This window comes from Mycteria americana, chromosome 2, assembly GCF_035582795.1.
Source record: "Mycteria americana isolate JAX WOST 10 ecotype Jacksonville Zoo and Gardens chromosome 2, USCA_MyAme_1.0, whole genome shotgun sequence".
Lineage (NCBI taxonomy): Eukaryota > Metazoa > Chordata > Aves > Ciconiiformes > Ciconiidae > Mycteria > Mycteria americana.
In genome coordinates this window covers 165,557,131-165,571,865 of record NC_134366.1, presented here as the reverse complement: position 1 = coordinate 165,571,865, position 14,735 = coordinate 165,557,131, and the positions used below count along the sequence as shown (strand labels likewise).

At 38.1% G+C, this 14,735-nt stretch overlaps 1 protein-coding gene across 2 annotated transcripts in view; it reads left to right on the top strand.

Annotated features, from left to right (window-relative positions):
* The window catches only part of ADCY8 (adenylate cyclase 8), a 132,529-nt gene that overhangs the window by 64,191 nt on the left and 53,603 nt on the right, over positions 1–14,735 (top strand). For both annotated transcript variants that reach the window (XM_075495274.1, XM_075495273.1), the window contains exons 5-6: positions 2,601–2,728; positions 13,869–14,027. In XM_075495274.1, the coding sequence (XP_075351389.1) occupies positions 2,601–2,728; positions 13,869–14,027 (287 nt within the window). The remainder of the gene's footprint in view (positions 1–2,600; positions 2,729–13,868; positions 14,028–14,735) is intronic.

The window sequence follows — 14,735 nt, the reverse complement described above, 5'->3', positions numbered from 1 at the left end:
CAGGTCTTGTTATGCATTAAGATTCTTCTTTCTTATTTTTATAAAAATCATATCTTTTGGGAGTGGTCTGCCTTGTTCTGATTTTCAGCAAATGAGAAGACATGCAGCCAGGTGACAGAGGCCTCATCTGTCTTTAATGGAATCAGCACTTCAGCCAGTTTAAATGAGTCATTAAGAACCAAGCAGCTGAGGTTTTTTACTGTTGCAGACTATGTTCTCTAACTGGGCTGAATTAGATGCTTACTTAATAGGGGATTCTCACATTGTCAGATAGGCAGGTACTACAGGTGCAAGACTGCATGATAAATGTTGCATGTAAAAATGTAATTATAATACTAAAATATGATACTACTTGAGACTTGTCTTTCTTTCTGACTTTCTTTCTTTCTGACCGGAAATTGACTGATTTTCCTTTTTTTTTTTTCTATATTATACTATGAGGTTATCAGTTGTAATGTATTTCTAGTGGGCCTGAATGGATTTAAAGTGCTGCCTTTTGCTTTACTCCACCTCAGTCAAACCAATATGACATTATAAATGCTCCTTTTACTTTGTAAATGTAAAAGCAAATGGCAGTTAGAATATGAATCAATTGAATGGCGTGATTAGAAAAGCCGAAGAACTTTAGAATCTGTGTTTTATAATATCTTTATCTCTTTGCATTTTGTCTAACCAGGGAACACAGAGAGAAGCTTAAGGAAGCCACTAACAGTTTAACATGCACTCATTTATGCCATTGAGTCCTTGCTACTTGTTGATTAACTTTAATGTTTCCTAGTTTCACCCTATGGAAAAAAAATTAGGTGGAAAGCACAATAAAATCAAATCTCTCATTCTTTCCCTTGAGGAGAAAACGTATAAAAATGAATATTTTGGTGGATTTTAGGACGTAAGATTTCAGTTGCAATCATATGAAAAATACCCAATGTTCGTTTGTGGGGGTCTGCAGAGGGGTTGAAGAGAGGGGACAAGGAAAGAGGAGAGTAACATATGAATGTTGACATTTTAGAAGCCTGACTTTAGTCTTGAATTTCCTTGTGAAACTTGGGCAGCTAGGCATTGCACTCTGAGAGCCAGCAATGATATTAGCTGGAGACTTAGCCAAAGCTTCAAACACAGTCATCTCCTACTGATGGTTTAAGGAGATTTCAGGGTGAATCAGCTTACTTTGGCCCTGTGCCCAGAGCAGATTTTGCCCTTGCTGGCATGCTTAAAGCTTCAGCTGACTTCTGCAAAAGCTTTGAGTACAAGCGTGTAGGTTCCCTTTGCCACTCTAAGATTTGTAAAGACTTGTCTGAGGTTGACTACAAAGCTTCATTATTCCTAGGCATAATCTTGCATAATAAACTGGAGTCCCATTCATTTGGCCACTACTCAATTCCTGAGGCACAGCCAGCATTCATATTTGCTCCTACTTAAAGTTTTTTCTTCCCCAGTGGGTTTACTGTATCCCCACTCCTTTGATTAGTGCAGCCTCCACCATAGGTTGCCAGAGAGAAAGAGAAGAGAAAAACGGAAATAAATACCACAGGCCAAATTTTGCTATCATCTAATGAACCAGTTTTACAAATCATTATCCTACTCCCCAGTATTGACTGGTCTTCATTTTAATGTTCTGTCATCACAGCCTTTACTGATTGAGTTCTAATACTGCACTTATTATTTCATCTAATACTCCACTTATTATTTCAATGATTCTCCATCATAAAAACACTTCCCTGACTCAACTTGTAATACTGTCCGCCCCTAGACACGTGCAGCTCTGTCCTCAAATTATTGTGGTCTCTGTTCCTGTGCATTGATTGTCTCCTGTGAATGCCAAGCCAGCAGAATACATTGGGCAAGTTTACAGCTCATCTTGGGCTCACTTGTTTTGCTTGCCTAGGAACTGCAAAAGTTTTGGCAACTCAGGTATTTCTGCTCACTAGAAAAGGATCTTCTAAACTAATGGTCCAAACGCTCAGTGATATGTTGTTTCAGTTTATAAAGATACTGTTAATATGTGTTTAAGTAATGAAATTCAGTATTTGCTCCTAGGCTAAAGGATGTCTCTAGCTGGATGCCAAATAAATGTCGTTTCTCCACAGTACAAGCCTAATGCAAGACACCGTTGATATCTTTGGCTTGCAGATACTTGATCAGCTCCTATAGATGTTGGGAATGCTTCAGTGCGACAGTGGAAACTTTAGCTGGGAAGGGATTATCATTGGGAGGAAAGAGGTTTTTCATTTATTGCCAGTGTTAAAAGGGGGCAGAAAGGATGCCCTGGAGAAATAGTCTAAAATGGGTTATTCATTATCTCAGCTGGCATTTCTGAATCCTTGGCCTAGCTTCCAGCTTAACTCTGATGAAACCTTTCTCACCATCAGCAAGGACATCTCCGACTAGCATAACACAAAAATCACTATATCCTTTTTTACTGAAAATGTAAAGGTACATTATTTCAAATATGAAATAAATCAAGATTGTATTAATCACATCCAGCAACAAGTTTTTAATTTTTTTTTTCAGTATTTTTTTCAACCTCTTCCACATTCATCTTAAAATTACGAAAACATAGCTGCAAATCTTTGCTTTCTCTTTGATACATTTACGTATAGGAACATCATTGTCTCAGAATAAAGATCCTGGGGGACTGTTACTACTGCGTGTCGGGGCTCCCAGAACCTCGCCAGGACCATGCACACTGCTGTGTTGAAATGGGGCTCAGCATGATCAAAACTATCAGGTAATGCTTTTTTTTTTTCCCTTCTTCTTGTTTTGTTGTTTCTGACAGTGTCCTGAACTTCTTATCTAAGAATGCTATTACTAGACAAGTAATTCCTGTGGTGGTTCAGGGACCTCAGGATTATCACTGTGAAAAGGGCAGGACTTTTTCAATCCATGTAATACGTGGGAACAGATACTAAATGCATTTTATTAACCTGTGCTGTTTCAGACCATGTAACATGATAGCTGTGTGTGCATTGCAAGTGATAGGTTTCACAGATCTTAACAGTTCTCACTTTGTACTGTTGTCATTTTTAAGAGGAGGTTGATGAGGAGGAGACTGAATTGCTTCCAATAATCCCTTTAATAAAATACAACAACAATATAAACACTAAATAGACAGCTGTGGCAATACTTTAGCTTGGAAACTAGCTCATAGTCAAACTCACAAGCACTAAGATTTGCCAGATGAGCAAATTTTACTTGTTAAATTAGGTTTGTGCTTAAATCCATGAGGGCTGGAAATGTTTTAATTAAGGGATGTGTTCCCATCATGTAAATATAGTTGTGTTGCTGAAAGATTATTGTATTTTGACGCAATCGGGATTAATAATAACAGTGTTTCAGCAGTCCATGTATAGAGCTTGTCCAATGACTATCTGTGACAGTGGCCAAAATCTGATCCTCCAAGAGAGGTTTTCTCCATCTTTTTTGTCCTCTATATCAATGTGGCTGAGTTCCCCTACTCTAAATCCTTCTTCTGTTGCTGTCTTCCCTAAAACAGTGTTGCCTAACCTGAGCACTCTCCTCTTTCCATGGTTGTTTTGCTGTCCAATCTCTTTGTCTGCTTCTTTTCCAGACTGCTTTCCTCCTTTAATCTGAGTGTGTCTCATTACATACATCAGACAGTTAATGTGTACTGCAGCTACATTACTGAGATAATAGAGAAAGAATTTGACAAAAATTAATTAATGGAAAATGTAACTGAATAATGATTATGCAACAATGATCTCTAAGAAGATTGGATTCAATTATCACAGACTAAATGTTGCACAAAGTAATCAATATTTTGCTTCTGGAATCCCCACAGTGAAAGTGAAACACAAATTAGAGAACATACACAGATGAAAAAAGCTACCAGCGTTGATAACAATTCGTGGAGACACACATCAAATCATTTGCATTTGCTTGGTAATACCACCTGCAGCAAACCCATTGTAAGTCATTTTTCTTCTAAGATAGTACATTTCTCTGAATCTCCTTACACATGTGGAAGTCTCTAACACCCCGGTACCATTTTATGAACCGGGTCTCAAAAGCAGTAATCCAGTAGAAATGGTACTGTAGTTTTACTATTTTAAATGGCAGTTCTATTCAGTGGGAGCTGAAAAACCAAAGTCCATTAGGACTTTGGTTTCCATGCAACCATTTGGTTGTCCAATGGACTTGGACTCCAATGGAGGTCCACAATGTCCATTAGGACTTTGGTCATCCCAGGCTAATTCAGTTCAGATTGCCTCCAATGTATTTGATAATCTCAATATCTGAATTTCTGGCCATTCAATGAGCACAATATTTTCCCCAGACTTTTCTGTCCAGAATATAGGAGCCTTATGTTATTTATCTTAATGTGTGCTCATATAGTTCACAGGGAGGACCAGTCCTTCCATGGGATATTACAAATACTTCAGTCCACATTTCTGAGAGAATTTCAAGTTATCTACAGTCTATTAATTAGAACTTAAATTAGTAGATATCTCTCTCAGTTAAAATGAAAAAAACCACCACTTTTTTTAGAAAACTGAGTTTCTAATATATTCGTCACTGCAGAATTTGATCAGATATAAAATCTGCTAGAAGTGACATTTTGATTATTATAAAATTTTTTATCTTAATTTGAAGATTTCACAAAATAAATATTTTGTATGTTCAAAATAACAGGGAGATGATCCAAGATATGAGAAACCATCATTCAGACTTCACAATTACATTGAAGTTATATAGGCAAACTCAAAGCCTTCTCGCAAATCAGAGGATATTTACAGGAAATTTCCAAAAATTTCACTACTCATAAAGCCTACATGAACAGTTGTTTCTTCTCCCTCTTGCAGAGCTACATCTTAGCTTTTAAATCTTAGCTATATTTTAGCTCACGCACTTAGCCTAGCTTAAAAATTAGACATTAAAACAAAAACCGGTATTTATGCTACAATATCCCACTTATAATTGGGATTTAGGCACCTAGATCATCGAGAGCAATCCAGGTACTTTTTGAACTCCTAATTCTTGTACCAGTTTAAATTCTTTATGCAATTAATATAGAAGGAAGCATTACATTAGGCAGACCACATTTTCCCCTGCAGGTCCTCCAAGATTCCTGTTCTCTCCATTCACAACAGGCAGTAGGTAACATTGCAAGGATCAGTACCAACACTTCTGGTGAGACAGTGCCCAAAAATCTACCATCTCAGGGTACCATTACTGAATTTTCCTTCTAGCCTTCTTGATGACTGCATCAGCAGGATTCCTGCTCAGCAGGAATTGAACAAGAATTTAAAATCTATTCATTACATAACATGTAAAATAAACCTACATGGACAAATTGACTCACAAAGGACTTCCGAGTGTTTTAATACAACTCATATCCATACAGCTAAAGTGTTAAATTATTGTTAACTGAGACTCTACAATGTGATCTTAAGTTCATATACCAAGGATTTGAACTTGAGTCTTGCTGCTCCACTTCTCTCTTTGTAGATGTGAGGAACTGTTCAGAATGCAACAAAACAATCCAAGATCATTATTTTCTCTGTAACGATTTTTTGCATCACTGTGTCTTGTGACAAATCTTATAAATGAAAAGCTATTATTGTTATTCCACTCTGTCTTCTTGCACTTTGCTCCCTTAACTATTGAGTACAATTGAAATATGACTTTCAGCCATGGGAAGGTTCTATGAAATCTGATATTTGCTCTAAAGCAAAGAAGCTTTGCCCCATCACATTTATGCATGAGCAAGAATCCTAACTCCAGCTATCTTGCAAAACCCAACCTCCTGTAAACTCTCTTTCCCTGCAGTTGGAAACACAAATTAAAATAAAAAGAACAAGGTCTTCACAAGGGTTCATTTATTTAGCTGGGTCTCATAGATTTTCACGTGAAATATAACTCTTCCTGTATGTAATTTTATTGTATTAATGCCTGTCTGTGCTGACAGTTGATAGAAACGAGATACAGGTGGAATGTTTAGTCATCAGATGATAATGTTTCATTTTAACAGTTATCACCCAAGCTAAATGGGTGTCAGAGATAACACTCAGGGAAACTAAATCTGCGACTGCTCTTAGCTACAAAAAAGAGCAGCCATCTTATCTTTATGTCTATATGGGGAAGGAAAGATTAGTAAGAAGAAAGGTGTTTTAATTGTGTGTTAGTGAAATTCCAAAGCTGTGTTGGAGTGCCAGATGGATGGGATTATGGATGGGATATGTGATAAAATTCAAGATGGGGACATCTATTTGCTGACAGTCAAATATGGAACATGAGCTTAAGACCTAACAATAAAACGAGGTTAGATTTGGTGAGACAATCTCTTCCTCAAATATATTAAAATGGATGTAAAATAGATAAGAGAAAGATACAGAACATAAAAGTAATTCCAAACTGAGATAATTTCTAAATATCATATCATGCTCCAGAAGGAGATTAGTATGCTTGCTCACTGGGGGTTTCCATTCTTTGGGTTGGGCTGTGAGGAGACGAATAGCTACATAGAGCATAATGAGGAAAGTTCAGAGGGAAAGTGAGGTAAAGGAGAAAGGAGAGGAAGAGTGAAAGAAGTAGAGGAAGGGTTGTGAAGAGAGGTGAAGGAAATAAGCATAAAGAAGCGGAGAGAATGCTTCCAAAGTGGAAATTGTAGAGCATAGTCTGTCAATCTCAAGACCGAGATGAGAATAATGAAACTTGATGTGGCTGCCTCATTTTAAAAAGCTTGTTAAACATTTTTATAAGGATGCAGGGAAAAGTAACAGAAATAATTTGTGAAGCAGAAGTGCCTTTAAAATAAGAGAACTCAGAAGTTTGATCTGTTTAGCTGAGTCAAAAAAAGGATTGAGAAGTAATTTGGTAGCAGCACATAAATTTTATGAGCGGAAAACACTAGATTTAGAAATGGGTGATGGTATTACTAAGAGAAGTGATGGCTTTTCTGTCCCTCAGTGTTTTCAAATCAAAACTAAATTTCTTCCTAGAGTAAATACTTCCATCAGGCACAAATTACCGCAATACAAACAAGCACGAGCGGATAAAATGTACCAGTGTCTGTGGCACAGGGTATCAAGGTGGGCAACATAACTGTCCCTTCTGCTCTTCAGCTTGGGACACAGTGGCAGTATAAGTGACAGGAACTGCCTCCAGGGGTTAAGGGCTGCTGCTTTCACCACCACGTTCTCAAATGTCCTTATTCCTAAAATCCCTGTCACTGGGAAGAGAGGGGGGGGGAGACTGTGTGAGGCCCAGCTCCTCAAGGACTCACTCACATGGTATAGTGATGGAAATCCAACAACAATCCATGTAATAGTAGAAATTCAAACAAACCTTTATGCTAGTATATTTGTTTGGTAAGTCAAGGAGTTCTGAGTGATTTCATCTCTTGGATTATTTCCCAGTAAAATACCAGCTGAAAGAGTAATTATTATGACAGAAAAAATAGTCCCAGCATACAATATAAGCTAAACTCCAGAAATTGGATAACAATTTGTCTTCATTAAAAGTCTGTAATTATCTACTAATATTAACATCAGTTCATGAGAGAGAGAAAAAAAAGAAAACCAACCAACCAAACAAACAAACAAAAAAACCCAAACCAACCAACCAACCAAAAAAAACCAAATACCACAACTATTTTAGATGATCTCAGTGACTGACCTGGCAGATTTCCTGCCTTTCGCAGGAAAAACTGCTTTTAACTTCATCTGTCGGGTATTAAAAAAAAATCATGAAGTGATCAATGCTTGTCAAAGAAGTTACTTAGGCAATGAAACAGCCAGGAATTGCTTTCATATTCCACGATTAAGAAATCATTATTTAATTATATAATTATATAATAAGGTAATTGATCCAGTTCTGATTCCTTCCACAGATTATTTCTTTTATAATGTACAAGGCTCAGCCTATGTTGTAATGAGCCCTGATTCACAGAAAACAAAATAATGCTTCACAAAACCAGAAACTATTGCTTACCTTCATTTCTGTATGGTGGTGGAAAGTGGCTTTTCAAGATATTCACAAGTTCGGCCAGCACTTTTCAGACAGACTACAGAGTGAATAGGTTTCACACTGGGACTGGATCACATCTGCACCTCCACGTGTCCATTTCAGCCACTGTCAGCAAATGAACAGAGCATCAGAACAGTATATCTTTCCCTGTTTTTGCTGTTGGGTGACTATATGAATTGACCTGGCTAGAGATTAATATGTTTGTGTACCTCTGAGACCTCTTCTCTTTGAACGTGACACCAAATACAAGCAAAACTATGTTGGCAAGATGGCATAGGAGTGTATATTTTGGTATAGCTTTTTATACCAGTTTTCAAATGTAAAAGCAGACTTGTGATAATATTGTTTGTAGTCCCGTGTGCTATATTAGTTTTCTGCCTCTCAGAACAGATAGACATAAGAAACAGGAATATAGCAGTAGTTTAACTCTGTCCATGTTGCTATAGTATCCGTCTGAACTCAGAGCAAGTCAGTTATATTAATGATAAGTCTGATGATATGAAACTTCTCCAGATAACAGTTTCTGCTGACATTGGAATCCCGCTCTAATTCCAAGGTAAACTCACCCTGGAGCTATTTTAAACTGGCTTCTTAGGATAATACCTACCTGAAATTGTAAATTCAATGCTGTGTAAAGTCCATCTACAAAGTGTTATAACCTGTGAGTCATAGTACCTGAGCTGTATTCTTTGAACAGTTCAGCAGTTTAGTGCACCCTGTTACCTAGCTTTTTAAAAATAATGGATATCTCCTTCACAAGCATGACACAGTTCCCAGAATCACACCAAAAAGAGCACTTACCTCAGTTCACCTACTACCATCTCATGTCAGCACCAAAAAGCACTTGAGTTCACTCAGGAAAATTCCACAAATATGTTGAGTCCAACCAAAAAGTTGTCTACGGAACTGAACCTTAGGATCATAGGAAAGTTCAGCTTGGAGGGGACATCAGGAGATCACTAGTCCCACCTTCTGCTCAAAGCACGGTCAGCTATGACCCTTATTTACTTCAACCAGAATACATAGACTTTCCTATTATATCTGCACGAGGATGATAGTGGCTATGTCTTGATGTGTAAGTTAAACAGTGCCAGGGAACGTTAGCTGTTACCAAGAAAAAGTGGCACAGGCTGGCCAACTCCATTCTTCTAAACTATTTTTGCTTCCAAAACCAGGCAGTTGCATTCAAATTGCCCACTGGAAATGGTCTTCATCACATGCAAATGCCTGAACCTGGGGACAGGTTGTGAGAGAGTTATTTGGCCAGGAAAAAACAACTAGCTCTTTTGGGGCTGGTTTAAGTATCTCAAAGCATAGACAGAAACTTGCACAGTTAAACTGATCAGCACAGATGTAGCCAGTGTGTCACTGTCTGAACCTGCAAGACGTGAATTCCAGGGCATTCAGATTTTCGGCAGCTACAGAAAAGGTTGAAAAGCAGATTTCTGACTTTTGGCTCACCTTCTGCATGCAAATAGGAAAGCCCCTGATTAACAGCACAAAAATCAAATACCCACCAAAGAATACTAGCCAGAAGGAAACACCGAGATCCAATTAAAATCAATGAAATTTTTATAACTGACTTGACTGAAATGAGATATGGCATGAAAAGCATCAGTCACAATTGCCTCATCCTGGATAACATATCAGATAGCTTGTGAGGTGAACAGGGCTGCTTTATAGATCATCAATAATGCAGCTTCATGCACATGCTTTGTCAAAGTATTTGCAGAGAGCCTGTAAAACACTTGAAGCAAATAAATACATTTTTTTTAATTAGAAGCTTCATTGATAGTTGAATAAATTTAAGAGGCAGAAGAACTAAAAGATATGGAATGCCTGAGCTTATGCAAAATAAACACTCTTCATTTTTTCAGTATCTAATACATGCTATTGTTTATAAAAAGTTTTTTCCTGAATAAATGAGAACTACACCTATTGATGAAGATGATCCAGGGTTCGTTGTTTCAAAGTTTTTAATTGCTTTTTTTCCTGTGGCAGTATATAAACAAGACCTCTTAAAGATTTGACCATGGTGAAGTCCCCTTCTCTACATAATTCAGAAATCTCTTTCACCCCACATCACTCCAAAATTTAAAGAAAAAGAATAATTCCATGGCTTTTTACATACTAATCAATCACTTCACTTTTAAACTACAACCATCTCTTCTTTATTCAATTTTAAGCACTACAACAAAAGTTTGGTGAAAACTAATGTCTCACCAAACAGGTTCTCAACAGCTCTGCTCTCAGTCTTGTGTTGCAAATAATAAAGCAATGGGAGTGGGACCAGATCACTGTTCTGCTTTGATTCATGTTCTGGACAGGGTCTGTTTAAATGTATCTCAGACTGCCTGTGGCTCAATTCAATCAGGTCCCCTCATGCAATTAGTTTCCTACCTATCAACATAAGAGCACATTGCTGTGAAGAGCAAGTAAGAGGAGGATGTGAAGATGGGGGCCCTGCAGGTTCACCAGCACCGCAGCAGACAGAAAAACAGAACGGCCTTCAGTCAAAGGATGCAGCCATGTACCCAAATCCACACTGACTGCAGATGAAGAGCTGAGATCAAATATCACCTAAGCAGCACACAGGAATAAGTTGCTGGGAAGTCGTGAAACACAACAGATGAGGCAAGGGAGATAGGACCTTTATTAGGGTCTATAGTGTCATGCAGGAGGTAGTGTGGGCAGCACAGCTATGTGAAGTTTTGAATAAAAGTGGAAGTCCTGGCTGATAGAGGCTGATGAAGCCTTTTCAGGCTATCATCACATTTTTATGACAAAGGAAAAGTCAAAATCTAGCAATCCTTAGTGAACACTCTGGAAACAGAGGGATGTATTGCTCACTTGCACAACCATTTTTACCTGGTCTCTCCAATGAGATCTTTGTGTGTTAGTTCTCATATAGGGTACAAATAAAAGGCCATAATTTACAGTATTTAGCAGAATAGAGTAGAATAGAATAATTTCAGTTGGAAGGGACCTACAACGATCGTCTAGTCCAACTGCCTGACCACTTCAGGGATGACCAAAAGCTAAAGAATGTTATCAAGGGCATTATCCAAATGACTCTTAAACATTGGCAGGCATGGGGCATTGACCACCTCTCTAGGAAGCCTGTTCCAGCTGACCACCCTTTCAGTAAAGAAATGCTTCCTAATGTCAAGTCTGAACCTCCCCTGGCGCAGCTTTGAACCATTCCCACACATCCTATCACTGGATACCAGGGAGAAGAGCTCAGCACCTCCCTCTCCACTTCCCCTCCTTAGGAAGCTGTAGAGAGCAAGGAGGTCGCCCCTCAGCCTCCCTTTCTCCAAACTAGACAAACCCAAAGTCCTTAGCCACTCCTCATAGGACATGCCTTCCAGCCCTCTCACCAGCTTTGTTGCCCTCCTCTGGACGCATTCAAGGACCTTCACATCCTTCTTAAATGGTGAGACCCAGAGCTGCACACAGTACTCGAGGTGAGGCCGCACCACTGCTGAATACGGTGGGATAATCCCCTCTTTTGACCAGCTGGTTATGCTGTGTTTGAGGCACCCCAGGATGCGATTTGCCCTCTTGGCTACCAGGGCACACTGTTGACTCCTATTGACCCTGCGGTTGACCAGCACCCCCAGATCCCTTTCTGCAGGGCTGCTGTCAGCCACTCCTCTCCCAGTCTATACTTGTGCCCAGTGTTACTCTCTGGCATTTGGACTTGTTAAATTCCATGCCATTGATGATTGCCCAAAGCTAGTATTGTCCAATGTTAAATCCTAGTATTTATTAGCAATTAAATACTATAGTACTTAACATCTAAATTAGTCTAATAGAGTATGTGTATATATATATGTAGAGAGAGAGATTACATAAATATATGCTATATATGCATATAAATATGTGCATTTTTCAATGAAAAGCTTTTTGCTCAATTATTCCTCTGGATCCGATTAGCTTTTTATTTCAAGATAAGGAAATCAGACATAAAATGAGAAATAATTGTCTTAGGCTGAACAAAAGAAAAAGGCAGACTGGGGAAACGATCATGTGGGCAGTTGTATGATAATTCCTCTGAGAGTTATGAGTGTTAGTTTAGATATTTTTGTAGCATGTCTATACAAATTCTTCAAAACACATTACAAATTGCAGTGCTTTCACTTCTCATAACTCTTCTCACAACATTTAAGGTACTACTTCAGTGTGGAGGAGTTGTTTTCATGTCCCATCTTCCAGAGACAGGTGATTGTTTGTTTAATTTTGGTATTTCAAGCCCTCTTGCTTGCAAATCAATAAAGAAATTTGAAAATGAAAATGAAAACTATAAACTTGGTGTATCAGAATGCAGATTTCTGATACACCCTTCTCAAAGCTTCTTTTTTTATTATTTTATGATTAACCTTTAAAAATTTCTTTCTTTTAGATATCTGAAATATGTTATCTTCCTGATACGATGAACAGATCTTCCCTTAGGGAAACAACTGCACTGAGACTTATCATATGCATGCTTTTCTCCAAGGTTTCAGAATACGCAAGAAAGGGAAAAAAAGATGAATTACTTATTTTCAATTCCTCACATTTTTATACGACTAGTTTCTCTCCATTTTAAAACTCTCATTTCTTTCCCCCAAACTGAATTGATGCCCCGTTGCAACAGTGAAAGGCCAAGTATTGAATGTAAGCAATTTACCCTTTTCTCCTCTAGAGAGGGTCTGTCAAGGTCATGACTGAGGCATCTGAGGCAATGGTAGTTAGCTTCAGAGTTGTGAAATAGAGCTGTTTATTCTTTGCCTGCTCTGTTGTGTGATCTTGCTGTGCTGCTATTGACTTCAGTGACCGTAGGACTGGCACTCTTTACAGAGAAACAGCAGCATTGTTTGTAGACCAACAGTAGCAACGCGCTTTTCCTATCCTGAGTGTGCTATTCAAATATTAATGAACACTAGCTCTCATATATTTCTGGTGCAAATAATTGTTGTCACACAGGCAGAACTGGAAAAGTGCTCTCTTTGTCATCCCAAAGGATACAGCTCAATTATTCTAGTTGTGAACTTCCCACGGTGATGTGCTGGAGTATCTCAATACTGATTTGGAAGATGCAGCCCTCGGTCTAAGACACTACTAAGGTGCCTGTGGCTATGAACAATATATGTTGCCTTGTATCAGAAGAGGAAGATACTATTTTAACACAGTAAAATTCCCTTTATAACCAATAGACGTATTAATTGAAAACAGTGCTGGGACAAAGTCCCTTTTTTGAAACTGCTAACAAATATGCCTGCATGAGTTTACTTTTGAAGAGGTGAAATGGTCTTTGCCATCTCACAGAATGGAAGAAACTGATTTCAGGTGACACTGTTATCATAACAGAGCAAATGGTGTTCTGGCCAAATCTACTGAAAATAATTCACCTTTGGACAAAGAGTAACTCTGGAAAATTTCAGCCAATAAAATAACATTTTTGAAATATTGAAATTTTTTCAAAAATTACAATAGAATATAAAAGTATATGCAGGTTTGATGATAATAGTTTTTGTAATGTTGTTGAATGCTGTTTTATAATTACAAGCTAAAGGACTCATGAGTCCAGACACTTCACTCAGACATTTTTTTCTCTCCCTATCTTTCTCTTTCTCTCTGATGGGAATAATAACATGTGCCACGGAACCATGCATGCAATTATGCACTTAATGATAACCTGGCTTTTAGAGTCATTTTATCACTACCTGGACTTTTCTACCTAGAAAGTTATCTCTTCATTTTTACAGACTAAGTGGTTCTGTATAACAAATGACATTGTATTTTACATCATACCCTTTTCTAAAAGATATAAAAAACCATAGCATATACTTTCATGAGTCTGGTCTTTTCTTTTTTCTTTTTTTTGTTTTGTTTAACAGATATGTTAGGTCAAGAACGAAGCATGACATTGACATGAGAATAGGGATACATTCGGGATCGGTTCTGTGTGGAGTGCTGGGCCTGCGAAAGTGGCAGTTTGATGTCTGGTCATGGGATGTGGATATCGCAAACAAACTCGAGTCAGGTGGAATTCCTGGGTAAGGCAACGCGTATGTCCCACAGTCAGAAAACATTGCCAACACAGTACACTGTTAACCTTGCCAACAGATTAACTTACATTATTTCATCAACTATGAACTTTTTTTTTTTTTTTTGATATTTTGCAGTTGGCAAGGATTTGTGAGGCTATAGTCAAAAAAGGTAGAAATGGTCAGCTTGCAGAGGCATTGGAAAGACAAAATTATTTCTTTTTCTTTGCCAGCTATGATTTCCTAAAAAAGGTCAATGGTTGTATTCAGCCCACATAATACTCAGGGGTAACCCAAATTTCCCAGTTAGGTGTTGACCATTCCTGAGTTTTTCCAGGTTTCATTCTCTCATCCTTTGCATTCGAATGCTGTTGTGAGGCACAAGGCTGTAATTTATTTTATTTCAGAATGCACAAAGTGTGGGAAGAATTATGTGTTCATAGGTCATTACACTAATAACAAGGTGTTATGGACAGCAGGCTCTCTAAGAAGCGTTTTAAATAATTGAATGCTTTAGTAGATGTTTTGAGACATTTATGTCAGCCTGTCTATATGTGAAAATATATGGTTTTCCATTGAGCTGCCTAGTTTTCTTTTGTCTGAGTGGCTGATTCACCTGGAAGGCAGAATGTTATTTCTGCCTCACACGGCCTATATCTCACAGTAGTCTGGAAGTTGTAAATCCTAAATTTGAAGCAACAGTAGTGGTTGCAGGAA